The sequence below is a fragment of the Penicillium psychrofluorescens genome, assembly GCF_964197705.1.
Source record: "Penicillium psychrofluorescens genome assembly, chromosome: 2".
NCBI classification, from domain to species: domain Eukaryota; kingdom Fungi; phylum Ascomycota; class Eurotiomycetes; order Eurotiales; family Aspergillaceae; genus Penicillium; species Penicillium psychrofluorescens.
Window position 1 is genome coordinate 3,718,363 of NC_133440.1, and position 23,506 is coordinate 3,741,868.

The window sequence follows — 23,506 nt, forward strand, 5'->3', positions numbered from 1 at the left end:
ATACACACCATTCCGTGCGACTCGATTATTATTCGTATTTGGAGAAGTGGTATTCATGGTGTAATGGAGATATGGCGAATAAAAACACGCTGATTGAAAGAAAACTAATTCTACATGCTGGAGACGCGGAGTTTGTCGTGGAAAAACAAGACTGGCTCTGAAGGCAACCCGAGATCAAAGGAAAATGTGGTAGAAAACATGGGGGGGAAATGGAATGAGATAGCATGGGCATGACACGCGAGGCCACGCTCACAGGGTGGCAACTTCAGTGAAGACAGAGAACTGGCCGCCGGCACCAGCCCAGTTCAGCTTCTTGCCGCGAGTGGCCGTGTTGTCAATGACGGTGGCCACTTCGATATCATCCTGGGTGCCCTGGCCGGTCTGATACGTGGCCGAGAATCCCCAGGACCAGGCACGGCCGTCCGCGTCAATGGCAAGCGAGTGGTCCGAAGCGGCCGCAACCACCTTAGCCTTGATACTAGGGATGGGGGTGGGCTCGATCAGAATGCGCGGGCGGTTGCGCTCGTCCTTGATGACCGCATCGTCGGGGAGCGCATCGACCTTCAAGCCACTCTGGTAACCATCCAGGCGGCCCCAAACCAGACACTCACCATTGGTGGTGCGTGCAATGGAATGGTGAGAACCGCCGGAGATTTGCTCCACGTTTCGGCCCGAGAGTGCCTTGACAACGGTCGGGTGCACAATGGCCGCCTCACTCTCGCCAGCACCCTCACGGATGGCGGTTGCACCAAAGCTGTTGAGTCCCCAGGCATAAACCTTCCCGGATGTGTCGACGGCGAAGGCGTGGTAGGATCCACAGCCGATGTGCACGATATTCTTGGGAAGACCGAACTCCCGCGGTTGCAGGCCATTCAGCTTGTTGCGTTCCACAATCCGGCGGCCTAGCTGGTTCTGCTGCCCGGAGCCCCAGGAGAGGACGCCTCCCTTATCGTTTAGGGCGAGAACATGGTTGGCACCACAAGCCAAGTGCTTGATCTTCTTGAGAGCGGGGATCAGAACCGGCTCCTTCTGGACCTGGTGAGTCGCGTCGAATCCCAGGATTCCATCGTTGCTCTAGCATGTTACGCGTTAGAACTAGAATGTCACGCAAAGTGGGATCCGTAGGACTTACCCGGAAGGTACCCCAACCAAAGACCTGGCCATCATCCGTAAGAGCAAAGCTCGAGCTGTCGCCCGCAGCGACCTCGACGAAGACGGTGCCCTTGGGGAAGACTTCCGAGGGGATAGCCGTCGGTGTAGACTCGCGGGGGTTCAGCCCGCTGTCATCGTCGTCCGAATCCGAGTCACTGTTGTCGTCAATTTCCTTGTAACCACCCTCCCAAGCGGTGTCCCGTCCCAGCGCACCCTGGTCATTGACGCCCCAGGTGAGGATTTTGTTGTCGTGCGTGAGGACAATACAGTGCATGCCACCGACGGCGATCTGAACGACGCCAACCTGCGCCGCAGACAGAAGCTGATTGAGACGCGGGCGCTTGACGTCGATGACATTCTTCGCGGCGCCCAAACCAAGCTCACCGGAGCTACCCTCACCACAGACGAAGACATTCAGGCGGTCCTTGGGAGCTTTATTGATGACGACCTTCGGCTTGGGCTCACGCGGCTGGGCAACACGCGATTTCTTGGGCTCGCGCGGCTTCTCCTCGTCGGCGTCGGCCTTGCGCTTCTTCGAGGTCGAAGACATTTCCTTCGTGGAGGACTTGGTAGCACGCGGCTTGGTAGTTTTGGGTACGGTCTTGGATTCTGTTGTAGCGGTCTTGCGGCCGCGAGAGGTGGTGGTGGTGGTAGTGGTAGTAGACTTGGTCACCGTCGCCTTGGCCGCAGCCTTCTTGGGCGCGGCAGAAGCCTTCTTAGGGGGCATAGTCGATCGGAAGGAAAAACGAAGGAGCGAGAGGAAAAATTCCGGTGAGGAATGTAAGGAGAGAGGAAGGAAGAGTGAAAGGGGAAAGAGAGAGACGCGTCGGGACGGGGAAAAAAAATCCAGCATTCTGACGGGACTGGTTTTCTTTGTTTGTTTCGCCCATTGACTATGCCCCATTGACTATGCCCCATTGACTATTCATTGCTATTCATTCATTCATCGAGTTACTCTTCGGTATCCGTTCAGCCACTATGTACATACTGAGCTGTGTACTACCGTGGTCATTAATTATTACCAAGGCAGCACTACTCGTCTGGTCGCACCCGTCCACACATCACCACATCCTGTCCTAATGTCGTCCACCGCACCTGCTGAGGCTTGAGCGCCGCCCTGGGCTGCCCGTCCTCATTGCTTTTCGAATCGGGACTGACGCTCACTCCGCCGCGCCCCAGATAGGTAGGCGCCACGGTCACAATGAGCGAGTCCACAAAGCCGGTATACTCCGGGTTGAGCAGCTCGCTCAACACGGTGCCGCCGCCCTCGATCATGACGCTTTTGATGCCCTCGAGCGCCAGCGCCCGGAGGATGGCTTCCCAGCGCAGACGCCAGCCCTCGTTGTATTCCACAATGCGAAGATAGTCGCCCCCGTAGCCCTTGAGCATCATCAGCCTCTCCGGCGGGACCTGAGCCGCGGGAGAGATCACAATCCAGGGAGCTTTGCCTTTCCCCTCCAAGGCGCTTCGGAGCATGCGGCATTCGCGATGGACCGGCCACCGTCCCATGGGGTCAATGATCACTGGTCGTGGCTGCCACATGCGTCCCAACCCTCCATACCCTCCGGCTCCGTCCAGACGGCAGTTCAGCCCCGGATCGTCCGCCAGCACGGTGCCCACTCCCACGAGGATCGCATCATGGCGCGAGCGTAGATAGTGCGTCATCAACTTGGACTCCGGCCCCGAGAGGACCGTCTGCAGGCCAGGCTGGAGCGAGATCATAGAGTCCATCGATGCGGCGTACGTTAATGTGACCTGCGGGAGTTGGCGCGGCTGGTCATGGTCGGGAAGATAGGGGTCCAGGAACTCCAAAGGAAACTGGGGAAAGGTCAGGGCACCCGGTGCAATTTGAGGCGCTGTTGGTTTCGCCGGTCGTTCCTGAACACCATCGGCGTTCTGAGACTTGACAATTCCGTATCCCTTCTGATATTCATAGCCCTCGTGTGCAACGAGCCTGGCATCGGGGTTTTGTAGGCGCCATTTGGCGGAGACATTGCGCACATCAGTCACGGTGAGAAACCGCCCGCCCGCCTCCGCTAGCTTGTCGGGTTCTTCCTGGAGTTTGGTGTAGATAGACGATGGCAGATAGCCTTTGACCGACTCCTTTCGGGCATATTCCACGACCCCCGAGTTACGCTTCACTCGGTCGAGGTGGTCGAGGTCGTGCGAATGGACATTGTTGCTGCCGGGGGTACGCGCAATGGTGACGGTCGAGTATGCGCCTTCGAAGCGGACCACTTTGATTTGGAAATTGCATAGGCCCCCTTCCCGAACGCGCTTCTTCCGGGGACGCTTGCCTTCAGGTAATGGACGGCTTTCGGACGGCCGGTGTGTCGGGCGCCGCAGGCGACACATATAGTAGTCGGTGGTGCAGTGGCCTTCCTTGCTAGAATTTGACCTCTGCTTGACCCAGACATTGTCAATAAATGGCCAGTACGTCTCGAACTCGCTCGTGCTAATCTCAATCGGGTCCTTGCACTCAAACAAGACTCTTCGTATGCGCGAGAGGTTTGGGGGGTTGCTGAAGAGGCTGGGCGTGTTCACCTCCCCAGGAGCGCTTTGGATGCTGCCTGGATTGTCGGCACCGGGCTGTGAGCTGGCCTCGCGTGGTTCTTCTGTAAGATCTTGTTTTGCAAGAGCATTGGTCAAGTTTATGGGAGGCGTCGTGTTCTCGACGTTGGGCAGGTCCTCGTCCATCGCATCTGGTGCGGGGGATTCCTGCGCCGGATCCGCACCGCGGTCTGCGCTGTCCAGCCCATCTTCTGCCTGTCCAGCATCTTCGGTGGGCGTAGGATCTGCTTCACTGTCGGGAACCATTGCTGGGGGGCTCAAAGCCAACGCGTCGGAGGCATGGTTCATCATGTGGGTCGCAATCGGTGGTGGTGGTGTGCGCCGATGTCCGTGAGACCCATGCAGCGGTGGAATCGAGTCCCTAGCGAATCGCTTGGTCGAGAACGAATGGAGCACACGAACCGTCGACGTGACAGTCACTTTACGGCGGAGCGCATGAGAGGCAAGCAGAGGGCGGGAGTTGAGGAAGAAAGAAACCGCGACAGACCGGACCTCCGGAGCCTTGGCGTTTCGTCCGCGAATATATAGTTCAGGGTCTAGGTAGTCTACAAATAACTACAACAGTACATAGTAAATAGAGCACCAGTTCCTACTAGCGATGCAAGTCATCTCGGTTGATTATGAGAGTATCTCCGTATTACCGTCCCACAAATCTCCTTCTCTAATAAGCTCCAATGTCCGCACCAGCCCGAGCAAGAGTCTCGTAGACCCGAGGCGGCAACTTGTACTTGACCATGCCCGAGAAGATCATCAGATCCTTGGCCGACACCAGCAGATTCTCCGCCATGCCTTGCCGCGTCTCATTGTCATACTGCCCGGAGTTCTGCCGTTCGCGCTCATGGCCGATGCAGGTAATGCTCCACATGATCACATGTCCGATGTTGCGCGAGATGATGGGCGGGAAGGATGAGAATGCCTGCGCGGCACTGCGGATGTACGGGACAGACCCGTGAGCTTGCAGCGGAAGGACGTTCAGCTGATTGATGGCCTACGTGAAACGTGGTTAGCAGAAGAAAAGAACCCAGGGGCGGGCGTACCTACATCAAGTGCCACCGTCCAACGGCCGGCTTCAACAAGAATCTTGGCTTCCATCAGGCGAAGAAGCAGCCCGCAGGCATCCCGGTTCATCTGTCGGATCTGTTGCCAATATAGTGTGTTTGAGTTGTAGAGGCTGATCATGTTCTTCGCCAAGACGACCGGGTCATCCACGGCCGTCAAGCTGAGACTGCTTCCAGGATCAGAGGTGTCTGCGTGTGCGGCCTGGCCATCCTGGCCCTGCTCGATTCGCGGACGAAGAGGCTGCAGCTTCGGTAGAACCCCCCCAAGTTCAACGGCAATCGCATCGGACAGAGCGCGGTTGATGATATCAATGACGCGGTCGTAATCCTCGGCCAGGTGGTACAGAAGAACGGCATCGGTGATCAAGCCCTTGTCGTCGGCCACTGCCGCGGCCTGGACCGTGATAGTTTTGAGGAATTCCTGCTGGTCCTCCAACTTGATCAAATCGAGGCGCTGCTCGATCACACCCTTGATTCTGGTCCCGTCAGCCCGTATATCACCGAGCAGCTTGGCGAAATCTCTGGTCTCCAAGATGAATTCGCGCAACGCTTCGTGACAGACCGAGGCCTGAGACTTGCCCAGCGAGCCTGGAAGGTCCGCGTTGAGACAGATCAAGGTGAAGTAATCAATGGCGGCCTCAACAAACCCAGTGCGGAATTCGCGCGTGTACTGTGTAATGAGGTATCCAAAATTGATTTGGGGATACTGTTTCACAGTGAAGGATACTGCAGCGTGGCACCGGATAAGTAAAAATCAATGGGGGTAATGGGGAGGTTAGCTTACAGATCTCCTCTCCAGACGTGTAGAAGTCGGATACACGCAAAAGGCCATAGTACCCTAATGCAATGGCAAAATGCACCGCAGTGACCGGCGAATAGGTGCCCAGATAGGCCACGGCCTGCTCAAACATTCCTCCCAGGATTTGAAGAAGGAAGAAAGTTCCATAGCCACCCGGCCCTTCTTGGCCCTTGGTGAAGACGCGTTGTCCGATCTCAGTGATGTCGGTCTGAATGTCTTCTAGCCCAAAGACGTCACCCGCCACTTCTTCCGCGCGGTCATCTTCTCGAGCAAGGCTAAACTGCAGCCACATCCAATCTTCCACACTTTGATTGATTCCCTCCAAGCGACGCCGGGAGAGATCGCAGCGGCCAATGATCTTGTAACAGGCCATCCGATAGGGATCGACAGTGTTGTCAGGCGCATTCCGCGAACGTTGCTGATACTCGCCATTGATCTTTTGCTGCATATCCCGCGGCAGACGTCTGTTCTGCGCATAGGTGGTCATATATGTCACGAACTTGTGATCCAGAGAGCGGAATCCGGGGTCCTGGCTGACATATTCTGCCGCTTCGGTGATGAATCCGCATCGGAGAAGGTAGAAAATCAGGATCCAGCAGTGGTCTTGGCCGACCATCTGGAGTTCGGTCCCGTCTGGCGCCAAATCCTTTCTGGCTGCCCGAAGGCGAATGTAGCCGCGGATCTTGTTGATCACGCTGGGAATGCCGCCCAGCTGTGCCTCACGTGGGTTTTTGGCGATGACATTCTCCACCTCGTTATAGAAAAGATTCTCAAGGAATCCCTTTGAGCCTTCGAGAATCTGCTTCCGGAGATTGATGGCCCTGCGGGACTTGACTGATTCTTCCAAGTAATCATCGGCATATTGTCGCTCCCGGACGGCACCGGGGTCTGACGGACTAGAAATGCTTGGATTCTCACGGACGACTCGAATGAGGGCTCCATATGCATCGACCAGTTGTCGAGGAGCCTGGATAAAAGATTATCAGCTGGAATAAAATCAAATATGATCAACGTGCTGTAACTTACATCGCCACCCGTGCGTTTTTCGACATCTGCGAACTCATGAAGGATGGGATAGACCTGCTTCTGCAGTCTGACAGTGTTCAGCTGCTGGACCTTCTCGGCATAGTGACCCATCTTCTCTCGCAAGAACCGGAGGTCCGCTGAGTGGACCGTGGTTCCTTCACTGCGCTCTGCTGGATCCTCAAAGAGCTGACGACTTGCTAACCCGACTCCGGGCGTCCCAATAACCGATTTTTCGAGACCAGAGCGTCCGAAAACGCTCCTACGAGACGCTGCGGAGGGACCATGAGCGGGACCGGCGCCCGTCTGCTTGGACTGCCGTGCGGACCGTCCAAAAGCACCCCGCGTGGTTGCTTTCAGGTCCCCTCCGGCATCTTTCTGGGAGAGGCCAAAATGATGGAAGATCTTCTGGCGCTGGTCCTCCCAGTCCATATCCACCTTCTCTTCCAGGAATGCGTCGAAATCTCTCTGAGAGCGGGCTAAGCTCTCCGCAATCATGACTTGGCGGCCACGCTGCTGGATGTTGCGCAGAAACCTCTGGTTGTCCGGGTCAAAGCTGTCCTGTTCTTTCCCTGTCGTAGCGGAGACGGATGCCTGCGGATCCAGAGACCTGAGGTCGCGCAAGGCCCGTCCTGGGGAAATCCCAGAAGCCGCAAGGAGGTAGTGACTGCCATGGCAGCAGAGTTAGCTAAAACAATTCCACAATCTCCATAAGGATTCAACTTACGCCTTGCTAGCCGTGCCGGCCTGTTGGGTATCCTTCTGTCCTGCGGTGCCAAGCTCTCTCGCTTTTCTCCGAATGTCATCCAGACCCAACTGGAGGCTGGGAATCTCGTCAAAGTTGCCATTTTGGCCAGTGGCGGACAGTGGGCGCTTTTTGCCCCGCTCCAACAGGCTGTTGAAGAATGCAGGCTGCGTCGCCTGGGTGGAAGCCCGCCCCTGCGCCTGTCCATCGGTAGCCGGTTGTTGGGACTGGCCGAGAATAGAGGACTGGGCTGGCTGTTGCTGAGCCTGGGATTGGCCTCCAAATAGTGACGAGGGTTGGTCCGGTTGCTGCTGGGCCTGAGATTGTCCCCCGAACAGAGAAGAGGTCTGGGCCGGCTGTTGCTGGGTCTGGGATGGACCAAAGAGGGAAGAAGTCTGGGCGCCCTGTGCCGGCGCAGTCGATTGAGTGCCCAAGCTCAATGTTGGCCTGTTGGTTGAGAACAAGCTTGGTGCTTGGGGGGTTGTGGAGGCCCCAAGACCACTCCCTCCGAAGAGAGAGCCCGTGTTGGAGGTCATGGACGAGGAGGATGTGGCAGCTGGGCCGGGAAGAAGGAGTGAGTTACGCGCGACGTGAGGGATGATGGGGAATCAGAGGAGCGAAACGAAGAAAAGGTGAATGGGGACGAAGCCGCAGCCTGTCGCGATAAACAATTGCACCAGCCCCGGACTATCGATGATCCGACCATCTTTTTCGCCCAATCGTTACCTTCTCTCGTTCGTGCTCTCTTTCTTCCTTTTCTCTCATCATCATACTCGGTCCATGCCTACCTTTCAATCCAAGACGTATCGCCGGGCGACCACGGCCTCATCCCCCCTGGGAGAAAGGCTAGGCGCCTTCTACCGCGCCCGGCTGGCCCGGCACCCATTTCTTCTGTTCGGCCTCCCGTTTATCGCGATCATCGTCGCCGGTTCCTTTGCCCTGACCCCCGCCACTGCCGTGCGCTATGAGCGCTACGATCGCAAAGTCAAACAACTCAGCCAGACAGAAGCAATGGATCTGGGTCTGAAGGGGTCGGACGGGGAAGAAGGAATCAAACGGAACCCGCGACGGCGCGTTGTCGGGGACGAGAAAGAGGAATACTACGTATGTACTCCTGACTGTCTGCGGACGAGAGGAGAGATGCTAATGGAGGGTGTGTTGACAGCGGCTCATGGCCAAGGACCTGGACAGTTGGGAGCAGAAACGGGTGCAGCGATTCCAGGGCGAGCCAGACGGGCGGCTATAGGTGGTGGCGGTGGTGATAATATATAGATGTACAAAACCGACCATGAACAAAGACACCACAGGCACCAGTGGCTGTTCTATTACCCTGGAGTAGTAACGATCATATCTCATCGTCCATCGTCCCCTACCTAGATCCTGACCATCCACCCACTAAAGCTACGTCATTGCTGCTTCTAGAAACGCTCCACAATTACTCAGCCGTGATAATGCGTTCATCCCCCACACTAACGACTGGTCGCCTCTTCTCGCCCCGACTCAGTCACTCGGTCAGTCCCTACGTCAGGTCCGGCGCCTGCATCAACCTCCTCCCTAGGCCCAACCCACTGCTCGCCACCACCCCCAGTGGACCTTTTACTGACTTTCCTCCCTTCCTGCCCTCTTTGTTTCTCATCGGTTCATCATCTGCCACTAAAATCTCATCCGTCATCTCGTCCTGAAAATTTCCATCCTGTTCGCCCATCCCAACTCAATTGATCCAGGACATGACTCGTTGTGAGACAGTCTGATCCCGTCTTGCTACCCCTCCAGCTAGCTGCATTCAGAGCGGCTGCCCGCTTGCTTGCCATGACGGGCCCTGGGCATTCGCCCTCTTCCTCGTGGGTACAGAGTGCGCATCACCGTGATGGCGGTGCAACGCAGGCCCTGCATTTCCCCGGCTTGTCTCCGTCCAACCCCGGCATCCTCTCTGCGGGGGCCTATGCCGACCAGAGCCCCAACTACTTCGGCATCACGGTGGAAAACTCGAGTATCCCGCCAACTTCAAGCCCAGGACCGCATACGCAGAAAGGTCGGGGCTCATTCACGCAGTCCTCACTGCCAAGCCCCAAACTGCAATTGTACTCCCAGAACCCCGTTTCCGAGAGCCTGGTCAACCTGCTGAAGACCGAGTCCGAAACCGATAAAAGACGCCGGGAGTCCGTCATTCAGCACCGCTCGTCAGTCAGTGGATCCCAACCACCATTTGGCCGTGGCCTGCCTCCGCAAACCCCAGAGACAGAAGACCCAGGCATTAATTACCCGCAAGACCGGCATTTTTCTGGGCCCAGCTCGAGGAGGAAGCTTTCTTCATCACATGGTATGGCCTTTCCACCCGAGAGACTTTGCTGCATTGCTAATCTAGTGACAATACGGTCAGCATCGACATCGCATCCATCTTCAACGTCAAAGGAGTTTTGGATCTCGTCGGACAGATGTGCGGAACTATTCGAGACATCTCAGCAGCAGACCTTATTGCTGGATGTCCGCCCGTACGTTCATTATATGCAGGGCAGCATTAAAGGATCACTGAATCTTTGCATTCCCACCACGCTACTCAAGCGTCGCTCATTTGGCACTCAAAAGCTCGAAGGAACCTTCACCGACGATGCTGATAAACAGAACTTTGCTCGGTGGAGAGAGTGCAGCGCCATAGTTGTTTACGACTCCTCCACGACGGATGTTAAAGATGCGGTGCCTCTTCTGAACGTACTCAGCAAGTTCCAGGCAGAAGAATGGCAGGGCAGAGGTTTGATTCTTCGCGGTGGCTTCGAAGATTTTTCAAAACGGTTCCCCCACTTGACTCAACAACCCTCACCAGAACCGCAGGCGGCACCATCCAACCAGAGCGCTCCCCCCAACGGCCTCAACATCCGGTCGGTGGCACCTGTTGTTGGCGGGTGTGCCTTGCCAGAATCATCCTCGGCTGTGACCCCATTTTTCGGAAACATTCGACAAAACATGGATCTTCTCGGCGGGGTTGGCCAAGTCCCTCTCCGGCAGCCCGATCACTTGACCGAGGAACAACGACAGTCACTTCCTGCGTGGTTGCAAGATGCTTCGGATCCAAAGGATCAGGGGCACAATGTTTCGGAGAAATTCTTGGATTTGGAGAAAACGGAGCTGGAGCGTATGAAATCGGCGTTGAGCTATGATGGATCATCCAACTCGACCGGTGACCCGCCCAAGAAGTACCGTGTTGCCGGTATCGAGAAAGGCACGAAGAACCGGTACAACGATATCTACCCGTTTGAGCATTCCCGGGTCCGACTCGAAGGGATCCCGTCTGGGAGTTGCGACTACGTGAACGCCAACCACATCAATGCCGAATTTAGTAATCGACGGTACATTGCCACACAGGCTCCTGTGCCAGACACGTTCAATGTGAGTGCCTCCTACCGGTCCCTGTCCCATTTTCTTGCTGCTTACATTTTTCCCGACAGGACTTTTGGCGTGTGGTGTGGGAACAGGATGTCCGACTCCTTGTGTCTCTCACAGCAGAAGTTGAGCGAGGACAGGTGAAATGCCACCCTTACTGGGACTCCGGGGACTATGGGCCATTCAAGGTCAAGGCCTATTCGGAGCGATATATCCACGTTGAATCCAAGGACCAATCGGTTCATTCTAGTGGGACCACGGAACCCCCTCGCGACGATGAGACCAACGAAAACCCTGTCATCATTGTGCGACATTTCAGCCTCTGCCACACAGCCTTCCCGTTCCAACCATTGCGGGATATCACGCAGCTTCAGTATCCCTACTGGCCGGACTTTGGAACGCCGTCACAGCCAACTCATCTGCTCGAGTTGATCGAGCAGTGCAATAAGGTGGTCCGCGCTACCAGCAGCCCCCGGTGGAATCGTGATGAAGCAGAACCGACCGGCCAACGACCCGTGTTGGTGCATTGCAGCGCAGGCTGCGGACGAACGGGGACGTTCTGCACGGTCGACAGTGTGTTAGACATGTTGAAACGCCAACGCACGGAAGGTCATGACAACGCCTCTGGGAGTCGCTTGATTGGGGATCGTAGTCTTGATCTGGTTGCCAAAACCGTGGCCGACTTCCGGAAACAGCGGCCCAGCATGGTGCAGAACCTCAGTCAATTTGTGCTCTGCTATGAGAGCATTCTCGAATGGGCGGTCTCTCAGGGGAGCATACCCTAGTGAGCCAGTGCTTCACGAGATGATGACATTGGGATACCAATTCCTGTTATGGGCTTTTTATTGCTCCTCTCTCTCCCCTCGGTCTGCATTTGCTGGGCGTGACTTTGCTTTGATATTCTCTAATTCGGTAACTAGCGAGGATCGGCATCTAGAAATACAATCTCGAATATACTTAAAAAGTGTAGATTCCCGCAGATATAAACAATTTCTTCGCTGCGCCTACTAGATCTAGTTTTGTTTTCCCAGAAAGACATAGTACAACCCTACCTTACATGATCCATCCCCTTTGGATAAGGTGAACAGGCATACTACTACATCTATGGTTCTGGTCTGCCAGGCTCCACTGCACGGCAACTTCCGCCCCCGCCAGGCAGAACCTCCCTGTTTGGTCAAAGCGAGCCCCCATACATCTAGCCAGCTACATATAAATGACCTCCCGATGACCGCTGTTTCTCTCATCTCCTTTTCCATTCGCCTCCTGATGGCCCAACACCTGCTCTTCTGGTACTAAGATGCTCCATCTGCCTACTGAGCTGATCCAGCTCGTCTTTCGCTCCTGTGATACCACTACCTTCTTCCAAGCAGCGTATGCCTGCCGCACTCTGCTTGAGATCGCGTCCAGCAGCCGTGAGGCCATCCTATATCATCTCCACCACACTCCTGGCAAGACCAATGACACTCAGAGCCTTACAACAAAGGGGCTTTTCGGCCTGTTGATGCATCGCGCGGATCGGCAACTGTATGGCGCAGAATTCTATGCCGAAATCAAGGTCTTCGCCGTCCAGGGTCTCCAGATAGAGCCGCGTGCATGCTCATTCAGCCTTCCCAACCGAGACCAAGTGATACTGGCTTTCAAACAACATGCACACGCCTACTATTACCATGTCCGACACGGCCATCTGAGGTGTCGACGGCGATTTGAATCACCTAGAGAAAAGGATGGAGCGATTCAAGTCCTTCAAACATCATGTGATGGCAATGCAGTCCATGTGCTGCACCGATTCAAGCCCTTTGTCCACCAGGAAGATCGAGAGTCCAACCACCCATTTGTGAAACAGGCCATACACTCCAACGGGAGTCTCTTCATGGCCATTCATGACTTGGATTCTCCCCTTGTCCACATCTGCGCTTTCCCTGATCATGATGACTATGAGCCTAAAGCTCTGTATGGTTACCGCAGTGGGTTTGCGGTTTCCTGGCAGCATGCACAAAAGGAAGATGTCCATGAAGTTGTCCACTACGACACTAGTGACTCCATCAAACTCCCTACATCCACTCCTCTCCCTGACAGTGCCCCAGTCATTAGGACCATCGGTACGTTTCTGCCCCTCCGGTTCTACCTCTCCGTACACAGCTAAACAGTACTAATCGTGTACTAGATACCACCTACGATTCCTGTGTTGTCATAGGGTCTGACACAAATGGTGAAAGAGCTGCAGGAATGGAGAGTCCCGGTCCTGTGGTGAGGTTGAAAATCAATGACGATTCTCAATTGCTGTACCATTATCGCGCCCAGACCTTGTATGGTGGTTTCCAGAACATCGATGATCTTCCATCTTTGCATCAGGCCCAGCCCAAGCTATACAAGAACTCATGCAGTGCCGCATACTCATCCACCCTCTCTCTTCACTTTGCAATCGATATCCCATTCTTTGTGACCCATGAGCAGGGTGATGCAAACCAGGGAATTCTCTGCCACTGGCAATACCTGGCTTTTGGGATCGCCACCCATCGGGTCCAAAACTGGACCGTGGCGTGTATTCTCAAGTCTGAGGCCTACTGCCGGGCCCAGAATTGTACCCATGAGCTGAATCGTGACCGTGGCAGGCGGTTTGATGAGTGGACGGTTGTGGCACGGCTGTTAGGGTTCCAGCAGGCAGACGTATCGCATGGATCTCAGGTGGCGGCCTCGAGTTGCGGCACGCGCATTGCTGTCGCAACCTGGAAAACACTGTACATTTGGGCTCTCGAGCCCGATGCTCTGGTGGATGATGAGGATCGTATTTATCCTCCCTCATGGAAAGATCCGGACTCTGGGGCGATTGAAGTCTCACCCGTGATCATTGATCTCGATGCTGTGTGCTACCAGCTGCGCTTCGGCGACCGGCAGAATGAGTTGATTGTTATCGCTGACCGGGGACTCATAATCGTGGATGTTGGCCGCAAGGGCAGCGGAGTTCGAAGCACGCACACCCTGCCATATCCTGAAACCGGTGAGGTGTAGCGGTGAAGAGGTTTATGTAGACTAGTCTTTGGAATCGGCATTTAGCTAAGAGGAGTTCATGGAGAAATGAAGTTTCTGATATTTCTGATATACAAGCATGATCGTCCTCATGAAGACCGCTATTCGCCGCCGCCGCCGCCGCCGCCGCCGCCGCCAGACATGGTCAAGAACGTGATGATCAAGAAGACCCACCAATACCTAGACAATAAGTCAGAAGCAAATCACCGGATGGGATAAACACGTAGGACTTACTTTTGGAAGAACGTCTTCTCCACGACCTGCTCCGCGTCCTGACCGTCGGGCCCCACCACCACCGGCCGATTCAGGTGCGGCTGGGTCCCCGCTTCATTGGAAACGAGCACAATCTGAGGAGCGGTTGCAGATGCTTTGGCAGCTGCCACAGTGACATGATAGACCTCGCTAGCCGGGCCGAGATGAAGACGGAGGGTGGGTTGGTGCTCGGCGAACGAGGACCCGGAGACTAGGCTACCGACCCATTGTTTGGAGTTCGTAGGGGTTGATGTGTAGAGACCGACCCGAACGAGCTCGTCGCGGTATTTATCCGAGGGAGGGGTGTACGAGACCAGGTCCGACTGGAGCGAAACGGGGTCGTAGGCGACGCGCGCGAGGACGGATGGCGATGCAGCTCCGACGGGCCAGTAGAAGATATCGGTGGAGAGGGAGCTGGCAGAGGCAATGGCCAGTAGCCAGAAGAGGGCGGCGAGGGAGGAGATGAGGAGACGCATAGCAGCGTGGTTGGGAGGGTAGGTGGTGGTGGTGTGGGTTGAAGGAGAAACTGACTGGCGGGAGGAAAAGAGGCTGTTCGGGCGCGAGTTGCCTGGATTGGCCCAAATACCTTCCCGTGACCGACGGGAAGTACTGGCCGCCCCGCAGATCCACCGGTACCGTTCAAGTACTACCCTCTGTGGTCCATGCTGTCATGGCTCGGTCGCTTTCGTCGTTTTGTCTTTTTGTTCTCAAAACTTCTTCTTCCTTTCTCCCTGATTCCTATTATTGTCGTCTTCGTTATTACTGCTGCTTTACATCCATACCTTCCTGACTCTGCCTGATACTTTTTATTATATGTATGCTCTCGGCCCTCGTTTTCCATGTTCTCATCACTTGAATTGACTGCTAATCAGTACTAGAGCTGCCGTTCCACCCCCACATCCCACCATGACCTCACTGCCATACCGCCGCCCCTCGCGCCAGAGCTCCCGCCAGGCCTCGATCGACCCGCGCGAGGACCTCGAGGTGCATCTGGACCATTATATCGGCATTGATGTAGGAACCGGCAGTGCCCGGGCCTGTATCATCGACTCCAAGGGCAACATTGTTGGCTTGGCCTCAGAGAACATCGGCCTCTGGCAACCAGAGCACGGCTTCTACGTATGAGCGTCTCATTTGGATGTCAGACATGAGCTAACCGCAGCCTCCAGGAACAATCCACGTCCGACATTTGGCGGTGCATCTGCTCCTCTGTACAGCGCGCCATCAGCCAGCACAATATCAACCCGGACACCATCCGCGGCATTGGATTCGACGCCACGTGCTCCCTGTCGGTCTTCCACACCGACACGGACGAGCCTGTCTCGGTAACGGGGCCGAGCTTTGACTCGGACCGCAATGTCATTCTCTGGCTGGATCACCGCCCGGTTGAGGAGGCCGCGAAGATTAACGCGACCAACCACAACCTGCTGCGCTATGTCGGTGGCAAGATGTCCATTGAGATGGAGATCCCCAAGGTCCTGTGGCTCAAGAACCATATGCCCAAGGAGGTGTTTGACAAGTGCAAGTTCTACGATCTGGCGGATGCTCTGACACACATTGCAACCGGCAACGAAAAGCGCAGCTTCTGCAGTGTGGTCTGCAAGCAAGGGTATGTCCCGGTCGGTGTTGATGGCAGTGTGAAGGGATGGCAAGAGGATTTCCTGCAGGATATTGGACTCGGAGATTTGACAGAGGATAACTTCAAGCGCATGGGCGGAGTCGACGGGGTGGTGAGCCTGATTTCCTGTCATAGCCAAGAGCGGTTTCACTAACCTTGATCCCAAACAGAACGGCGATTATCTGAGTGCGGGTGAATTGGTCGGCACGCTGTGCGAGAAGGCAGCGGCCGAGCTCGGTTTGCCGGCCGGGATTGCCATTGGCAGCGGGGTGATCGATGCCTATGCCGGCTGGATCGGGACCGTCGGCGCCAAGGTCAACCTGGCTACGGGCCAGCTCAGTTCAGAGGCGGCCAAGAATGACAAGTCGCAGGCATTCTCCCGACTGGCGGCCGTGGCCGGCACATCGACCTGTCACCTGGCGATGTCTCCGGACCCAGTTTTCGTGGACGGCGTTTGGGGTCCGTACCGGGACACGATCCTGCCAGGCTTCTGGATGGCTGAAGGTGGACAGTCGGCAACCGGAGAGCTGCTCAAACATGTGATTGAGACACACCCTGCGTTCAACCAAGCCATCTCAATCGCCGAGTCGTACCACGCAAACATTTACGAGTATCTAAACGAGCACCTCAAGGAAATGGCACACGACCAGCAAGCTCCGTGTGTGTCGTACCTGGGCCGGCACTTCTTCTTCTACGGCGATCTCTGGGGCAACCGCTCGCCCATCGCGGATCCGAACATGACGGGCTCCATCTTCGGTCTGACGAGCGACAAGACCGTTGACGGGCTCGCCATCTACTACTACGCGACCCTGGAATTTATTGCATTGCAAACCAAGCAGATCGTCGAGACGATGAACAAGTCCGGCCACCAGATCACCTCGGTTTTCATGTCGGGCTCACAATGCCAGAACGACATCCTGGTCAGACTCATTGCGTCGGCCTGTGATATGCCCGTTCTGATCCCGCGATACATCCACGCCGCCGTGTGTCACGGCGCAGCGATGCTGGGAGCCAAGGCCGCCAGCGCCGACTCGCAGGGCAAGACTGAAGATCTGTGGGACATCATGGACCGCATGAGCAAGCCCGGCAAGAAGATAATGCCGACGGACGACGAGAAGGAGAAGGCCCTGCTGCAGGCCAAGTACGACGTCTTCCTAGAGCAGTGCTTCAAGCAGCTGAAGTACCGGGAGATGGTTGATGAAGCCGTGGGTGCGTGGAAGGCTACGTAATTGTCCATCATTTTAATACAGCTCGAAAGTGGAAAAACTCTCGTTTCATTTTGATCAATCTGGCCGAGTCCCATATGTGGCAATCAAAGCATAGAAACAAAGACGTATTATGCAATAAAACAAGAGCCAATAATGGCACACGCTGCTAGCAAACACCAACACAGTTCAACGCATATATAACTCCGCCATGCAAAAGGTGATGATGATAGGGTATGTGCTGTGTCAGGAAGGAGGGAATTAATAACCAGCCTCCAAAGTCCCAGTCAGGCCAGCACAGGAGAGATCTTTAATAAGCCACACCCCCCTGTGGCCGCCCGACGGTGTAGAATTTCTGAGATTGACTGTTACCCAACGCCAGAGTGTCGAAGCGGTCCACGCCCATGTTGTCCATGGTGCTGTAGCCGGAAAGGTAGAAGCCGACCACAACAACCAGATAAGTCAGGACGAGAATGGAGCCCTTAAAGTAGTTGCTCTTTCCTTCGCCGTAGACGTTGGATAGCAGGAAGACACACAGGATGACGGTGATCATGTCCCACTGGGGGAATATCAGACTAAATAAATTTACATGAGTATCCTGATTGGTAGAAGGGGGCCGGGTGCTTACTTGAAGGAGTGGCTGATGAGATCGGAGGGTTGAACAAAGCTGGCATACAGCGCACTAAACAAGACCAGAGCGGGCACTTGCAACAGACAGACCTGCAGTGCGTAGGCGGAACCGATCTCCATGGATAGAGCGATGTTGCCGTTCATGGCAAATGAGATGGCATTCTATGATGAGTTAGCAGTGAAGGCGACCAAAAGGAAACAGGATAACGCACCAAAAATTCCGTGGTGTTAGGAACCAGGGCAAAGAGAGTGATGCCGAGGAATTTCTCGTCAATGTCCACGCTCTCCAGGACAACGTCGACAGTATTGACAAGAATCTCAGCAATCACAGCATAGAGCACCGTCGCCCCCAAGAGGACGATAGCGCTCTTTGCTTTGCTCCAGTTTGGTGCATCATGCGCACCGCCGGCAGCAGCATGGGTAGAATCGATCATAAACCCAGGATCATCCGGCTCCTCGCCCGGTGTCCTTACTTGCTCCCCAGGAGCACGCCCAGCTTGTTTTTGGACAGAAAGCTTGCGAGTGCGAGCGGCATCACGAGCTGCCACAGCTGCCGCAGTGGCAGCTACTTCAGTGACTTGACGCACTAAGCACTCGTTGTCTCCAGCAAGCCCGCTACGGCCAGACTTCGGTGCGGGCTCGCCAGCGGACCTTGGTGGAACCATGTGCGGTATTGTGCCTTTCTGATCTGATGCCCCAGCGCCTCCCTGTTCCCAATTCTCATCCAAGCCAACATGCTTGAGCGATTGGCCCAGAATCCGTTTGTACAGCTGCGATTCCCGGATGGAATCCTTACGCCCGGTTGCCCCACCAGAGGCTTCCGGTTGGCCGCTGGGAAAGAAGAAGGGGCGTGGTTCATAGGGGAATGATTCTCGAGCGGCCTGGGCAGCTTGAGCAGCCTTCTTCTCCTCGACCTCCGTGGCCCAAATCAGGGCAGCATGCGTCCTAAGGGTGAACCAGAGACCGATGACATATGACAGAAACAGGAGTACGGCAGAAAACCAGGCATACGGCTGCACCGCTTTCAAGAAGAATTGGTCGTAGATCGCCGCAGTCTGTTGGAAGTAACAGCGGCGACAGTCGCGGTCCCCGGATCCAACTGGTCCGGTGCACGAATGGCAGTTCAGTTCATGCTGCAGGACAGTTAGTTGTGGTTCGAAATGACAATGACGACACTTACGCTTCCATAGACTTGATAGAAGAGCGTGGGACCAAAAGCCGCGATGACGGCAAAGAGCAACATGGTCGAAGTCACGCCGGCTGATTTGACATTGAAACGCTGGGTTTTGCGCTTAATGGCGCCGAAACACATGGACAAGCCCGGCAGAAATAGGATGCCGGCGAAGATACTGCCAATGATACTGCCCTCGACTAACTGAGCTTTCCCCTCGGTCAATGCAACGCAGTAGAGGTATACCTCTACGATGGTGGAGAAGAAAGCGTTGATGGCAGCGCCCAAGCCCATCGAGGATTGGGCGGAGATCGAAGCGACAGCTTGGCCAATGAAGTATGCTAGAGGAATGATGGAGAAGAGGGCAAGGGTGAAGATCAAGCCAGGGTGGGTGAGCCAGTTGTGGATACCCAGGAATTTGTCCAAGAGTAAATAGTCCAGAATCACGAACAGGACGACTCCGAGAAGGTTGATCAAAAAGATGTTCGTACCATCGATGGTGTATTTCCAGTACCTGGATCCAGCTGCCCGATAGGTGCAGAGAAGAATGGAAGATGAAGAGGTCGTGCTTAGTCTTGCATGTGTTGAGTCGGAATGGAACGAAAGGGCCAGCGGATGTCGTCGAAGATGGCTGGCCAGGATGGTTGTGACGCGGCCCATAGGGATCCAGAAAACGAGCAGCCAGCAGACAAGCGACACCATGAGCATCAGGGGTCCGACTAGGAAGTAGAAAAAGATGAAGAATACCACGCGGCCTAGTGTCCATTCACCCCGACCAAAAAGACGCCGCTTCGAGGGAGCAAACTGGGAGTCGTCGCGCTGGCCGCGCTGGGGACGACCGAGAAGACTGTCCTGCTCGTCGGCTGAATCGACGCTGTCTCGGCGCCGACCCACCAGGGATCGATCGCGGCGAGGCCCAAAGAACAGGCGGCCATGTTCTATATCACCGTTCTGCCATTGCTCATATTCGCTGATGCTACGGCCCTCGCCCTCATCCTCTTCTGCATAATGTTCATCGGTCTCCAACAAGACAAAGGATCCGAATGGGTAGAACAGATACCGCGACAGACCCCAGAAGACCCTTCCGTAGGCCAAGGCACTGGATGAATAGGCGAAGAAAAAACAGACAATTGCGGCCAGTAGTGCAGCACATGCGAGCCACCATCCAAAAACCAAGGACCACAGCAGATTGGTCAGGAAGAGCATAGGGCTAACCCGACCCCCTGGAGACGAGTGAATATCGCCTTCGGCCGTCTTTTCGACGGAACGACTTTTCTTGTACAAGGCAGGCTTCCAGATCCGGATACCAAATGGATGGGTCTCGTTGATCGCTTGCTGGCGATCTTTGAGGGTGAAGCTCTCGGCATCACTCGTTGCTTCGTCCTCCATCTCGTGATCCTCGTGCGCTTCGTCTTCACTATCATGCTCGCTCTCGCTATCTGACTGTCGAGATGGGGGTTCGACCTGAATGTCGTGGCCTGGTTCCAGCAAGCTCGTCTCTTCCTCGCTGTAATTGTCCGAGTCCACTCTCGCCAGCGGACTGGGTCGGGCACTGGGTCGGCGCCTCAGGGTGGAACTCTGTTGGCGCATAGGACGTATTTGTGGAGAGGGTTGGGTGGCTGTACCATGCTGTATGGCGATGTCCTCCTCGACCTCCTTGACATCATCATCTGTCGAGAACTCCTGACCTTTACGGGGCACCTGGCGCTTCGAAGACATACGACGCGAGACGGGGGGTTTTCTTGCTTTATCCGATGGGGATGGAGGGCGTGGAGCACGACTGGAGCTCTCCTCAGAGCCATCCTCCGGGAGAGTGTTCGGGTTGGGCGTCTCAAACGAATCGAGAGTGCCTGTGCAACTTTGCGTCAGCGAACGTTACTCCCGGCAAGAAAATTTCAATAACCAGAGCAGTCCCTACCGTAGTTCCTCCGTGGTGGACCAGTCGATCGAGGCGGAAGATAAGGGTCTGCCGGAGGGCTTTCGATCCCCGTAGGCCCCGACGGTCCATGCGACGACTCGGGCGAGTCGTTGTTATCATGATCGTCTGCCATTGTGTCTTTCCATGGGTCTCTTCAACACAAAACCAAAGGAAGAATGAACACGATGAAAACCTTTTGAATCGATGGATTTTTTTCGATTGGTTGCGGGAGGGGAAAGCTAGTTATATCGAGGCTCGAGCACCAACATAACAACAACAACAACAACAATGGCGAAAATGGGAAGGAAGAAAGAAATGTATCAGGTCATCCTGTCAGCTGAGAGAAAATCAGGCAAGTCAGGAGCAAGAGCAAGAGGAAGAGCAAGAAGCACGCAGATGACTGACATCAGCTGAGCTTGTCCAGTCTAAACAGCTGCGATCGGTGGCCTGAGGTGTCAGTGGGTTAGTCATCGGCCACAGCTTCAACTGGCTCCAATCCAGCATCATCCGATTCAGCTTGATCCCATCCACACACTCACTCACTCACTCACACATACACTCTCACACCTTCTCCAATCGCCTACTCCACCCCTCTCTATCTGCTGTGAGTGTTGAGGCTGCTGGCCTTCTTACTCTCCCTCTCCGTGGATAGCAACCGCAACACCAGACAGCCCTTCACTGCTCGCACATCATCTTCCCCCCTCCCCCAAGCCGCCCATCATGGCTTTGGACAATTACTACAGCAATAAGATCGAGGGCATGAAGCTCGAGATTATTCAGGGACAAGCGGTTCTACGACGACTAGAAGCACAGCGCAACGACTACAACTCCCGAGTACGCCTCCTGCGGGAGGAGCTCGGGCTCCTGCAACAACCAGGCTCCTACGTGGGTGAGGTGGTGAAAGTGATGAGCACCAAGAAGGTCTTGGTGAAGGTACACCCGGAAGGCAAATACGGTGCGTGCAAGAACATAAAATGCAAGGGTCGATGCTAATGCGCGGGTCTTTCTTACAGTGGTGGACATCGCAGATGGAGTGGACATTGGGAAACTCACCGTCGGAAAACGTGTCGCTCTTCTTTCGGACTCGTATAAGCTGGAGAAGATGCTGCCGTCCTCGGTCGATCCACTGGTGTCGCTCATGATGGTCGAGAAGGTCCCGGACAGCACATATGACATGATCGGCGGGTTGGACCAGCAGATCAAGGAAATCAAGGAGGTCATCGAACTGGGTCTCAAGCATCCGGAGTTGTTTGAGTCGCTCGGTATTGCGCAGCCGAAGGGTGTCTTGCTTTACGGCCCTCCCGGTACCGGAAAGACTCTGCTGGCGCGAGCCGTGGCGCACCACACCGATTGTCGGTTTATCCGAGTCAGTGGATCCGAGCTGGTGCAGAAGTATATTGGTGAAGGTAGCCGCATGGTGCGTGAGCTGTTTGTCATGGCTCGAGAGCACGCCCCGAGCATTATCTTCATGGACGAGATCGATAGCATTGGGTCGAGTCGGATAGATTCGGCTGGCTCTGGTGATTCGGAAGTGCAACGGACGATGCTGGAGCTGCTGAACCAGCTGGATGGATTTGAACCGACCAAGAATATCAAGATCATTATGGCGACGAATCGACTGGACATTCTAGATCCGGCTCTGCTGCGCCCAGGGCGGATTGACCGGAAGATCGAGTTCCCTCCACCATCGTGAGTACCTCCCCTTTTTGTGATGATCGTATACTGACTGCCTGCAGGGTCGAAGCTCGTGCAGATATTCTGCGGATCCACTCGCGGTCCATGAACCTGACGCGGGGGATCAACCTCACCAAGATCGCTGAGAAGATGAACGGGTGCTCCGGAGCCGAGCTGAAGGGTGTCTGCACGGAGGCTGGTATGTACGCACTGCGGGAGCGTCGGGTGCATGTCACACAGGAGGACTTTGACCTGGCGACGGCCAAGATCCTCAACAAGCACGACGACAAGGAGGTCGCGGTGTCGAAGCTGTGGAAGTAGGGGGCGTTGGGACACCGCAGGCCCCAAAGCAAACAGAGAGACATCTTAACACTTTCTCGCCTGAAAGGGTAATAAGACAGCATTGTACACTGAGAATAATCCGGATGTTGATTTTTGATTCAGAAATGAGAAGTTTTTGGTTGACAATTCAAGAGACAGCAACGACCAAATAAATAAAGCTTCATATTAGTGCATCAAAATAAACAACCAAAAAGGCAGTCTCTATAAAAACACAATACGTAGTCGGGAATAGAGTTATACCACAAAGCTAAGTGACGGTAAGTCCAAATATTGCCTCCTTCTTTCTTTTCCATTCTCTTCACTACCTTTCCTCACTCAGAATTCCCTCCCTTCTCGCCCAGTCCCGATTCATGCTCCCGTACATCATAAAAACTCGAATGGTTGAGATCAACACCTCAATCCTTCTTTTTAGATCTTCTAGCATTCCAAGCGCCTTGAGCAGCTCGATAGCGAAAGCAGCTGGCTCCGATTCATATCCATTGTGGTGGCCCGGTACCATGACCCGTAGACAGTCCATAATTTGAGACTGAGGGACCGTGGTTCGAGCATAGAACGCGTCCGCACTCTTGACACCCGCCGCAACACAGATGGAAACCTTATTCTTGATAATCCTTCGGAGATCGGGGCAGTATATAGTGAATTGCACGAATCCATAGTGCTCGCTCTTACACTTTTATTGGTGCCCGAAACATCACGACTCACGCTGGAGCAGATCGACGACTTTTACTTATCAGGAGGCAGGGCATGGAAAACATCGACGAAAAAGAATGTTTCTATCGTCAAGCTTCTTTTTGGAACAGGAAAGATTGTTCATGAGAGGTCTGGATTTGAAAAAGATGTCGCCAGGTAGTCCTACTCTGTGATAAATACCTACTTCTATGGTCATTGAAGTAAACTCGCCATTCGAGCTGACCTAATATTTGTATTTATTCCTCCAAACAGT

General features: G+C 54.8%; 9 protein-coding genes across 9 annotated transcripts; 5 read left to right on the forward strand and 4 right to left on the reverse strand.

Annotated features, from left to right (window-relative positions):
* Positions 1-249: 249 nt before the first annotated feature.
* Positions 250-1,879, reverse strand: PFLUO_LOCUS3581 (uncharacterized protein; the record flags this gene model as incomplete). The annotated part of the gene is made up of 2 exons (XM_073780842.1): positions 250-1,074; positions 1,133-1,879. 2 exons carry the CDS (start codon positions 1,877-1,879, stop codon positions 250-252), a joined length of 1,572 nt encoding a protein of 523 aa, XP_073637657.1.
* Positions 1,880-2,184: 305 nt separating this feature from the next.
* PFLUO_LOCUS3582 (nuclear pore complex subunit) lies at positions 2,185-7,884 on the reverse strand (the record flags this gene model as incomplete). Its single annotated transcript, XM_073780843.1, has 6 exons — positions 2,185-4,268; positions 4,408-4,711; positions 4,765-5,507; positions 5,566-6,547; positions 6,607-7,270; positions 7,331-7,884. 6 exons carry the CDS (start codon positions 7,882-7,884, stop codon positions 2,185-2,187), a joined length of 5,331 nt encoding a protein of 1,776 aa, XP_073637658.1.
* A 244-nt stretch (positions 7,885-8,128) lies between these two features.
* On the forward strand, positions 8,129-8,594 carry PFLUO_LOCUS3583 (Cytochrome oxidase assembly; the record flags this gene model as incomplete). The annotated part of the gene is made up of 2 exons (XM_073780845.1): positions 8,129-8,452; positions 8,514-8,594. The coding sequence occupies 2 exons, from the start codon at positions 8,129-8,131 to the stop codon at positions 8,592-8,594; spliced, it is 405 nt and encodes a 134-aa protein (XP_073637659.1).
* Positions 8,595-9,157: 563 nt separating this feature from the next.
* PFLUO_LOCUS3584 (phosphotyrosine-specific ptp2-like protein) lies at positions 9,158-11,511 on the forward strand (the record flags this gene model as incomplete). The annotated part of the gene is made up of 3 exons (XM_073780846.1): positions 9,158-9,668; positions 9,714-10,732; positions 10,792-11,511. The coding sequence occupies 3 exons, from the start codon at positions 9,158-9,160 to the stop codon at positions 11,509-11,511; spliced, it is 2,250 nt and encodes a 749-aa protein (XP_073637660.1).
* A 512-nt stretch (positions 11,512-12,023) lies between these two features.
* Positions 12,024-13,735, forward strand: PFLUO_LOCUS3585 (uncharacterized protein; the record flags this gene model as incomplete). The annotated part of the gene is made up of 2 exons (XM_073780847.1): positions 12,024-12,825; positions 12,891-13,735. The coding sequence occupies 2 exons, from the start codon at positions 12,024-12,026 to the stop codon at positions 13,733-13,735; spliced, it is 1,647 nt and encodes a 548-aa protein (XP_073637661.1).
* A 119-nt stretch (positions 13,736-13,854) lies between these two features.
* On the reverse strand, positions 13,855-14,481 carry PFLUO_LOCUS3586 (uncharacterized protein; the record flags this gene model as incomplete). Its single annotated transcript, XM_073780848.1, has 2 exons — positions 13,855-13,933; positions 13,988-14,481. The coding sequence occupies 2 exons, from the start codon at positions 14,479-14,481 to the stop codon at positions 13,855-13,857; spliced, it is 573 nt and encodes a 190-aa protein (XP_073637662.1).
* Positions 14,482-14,911: 430 nt separating this feature from the next.
* Positions 14,912-16,852, forward strand: PFLUO_LOCUS3587 (uncharacterized protein; the record flags this gene model as incomplete). Its single annotated transcript, XM_073780849.1, has 3 exons — positions 14,912-15,124; positions 15,175-15,735; positions 15,794-16,852. 3 exons carry the CDS (start codon positions 14,912-14,914, stop codon positions 16,850-16,852), a joined length of 1,833 nt encoding a protein of 610 aa, XP_073637663.1.
* A 286-nt stretch (positions 16,853-17,138) lies between these two features.
* Positions 17,139-20,680, reverse strand: PFLUO_LOCUS3588 (uncharacterized protein; the record flags this gene model as incomplete). Its single annotated transcript, XM_073780850.1, has 5 exons — positions 17,139-17,403; positions 17,457-17,620; positions 17,671-18,591; positions 18,639-20,479; positions 20,548-20,680. The coding sequence occupies 5 exons, from the start codon at positions 20,678-20,680 to the stop codon at positions 17,139-17,141; spliced, it is 3,324 nt and encodes a 1,107-aa protein (XP_073637664.1).
* Positions 20,681-21,267: 587 nt separating this feature from the next.
* On the forward strand, positions 21,268-22,542 carry PFLUO_LOCUS3589 (26S protease regulatory subunit 8; the record flags this gene model as incomplete). The annotated part of the gene is made up of 3 exons (XM_073780851.1): positions 21,268-21,502; positions 21,561-22,236; positions 22,284-22,542. The coding sequence occupies 3 exons, from the start codon at positions 21,268-21,270 to the stop codon at positions 22,540-22,542; spliced, it is 1,170 nt and encodes a 389-aa protein (XP_073637665.1).
* Between the last annotated feature and the right edge of the window lie 964 nt (positions 22,543-23,506).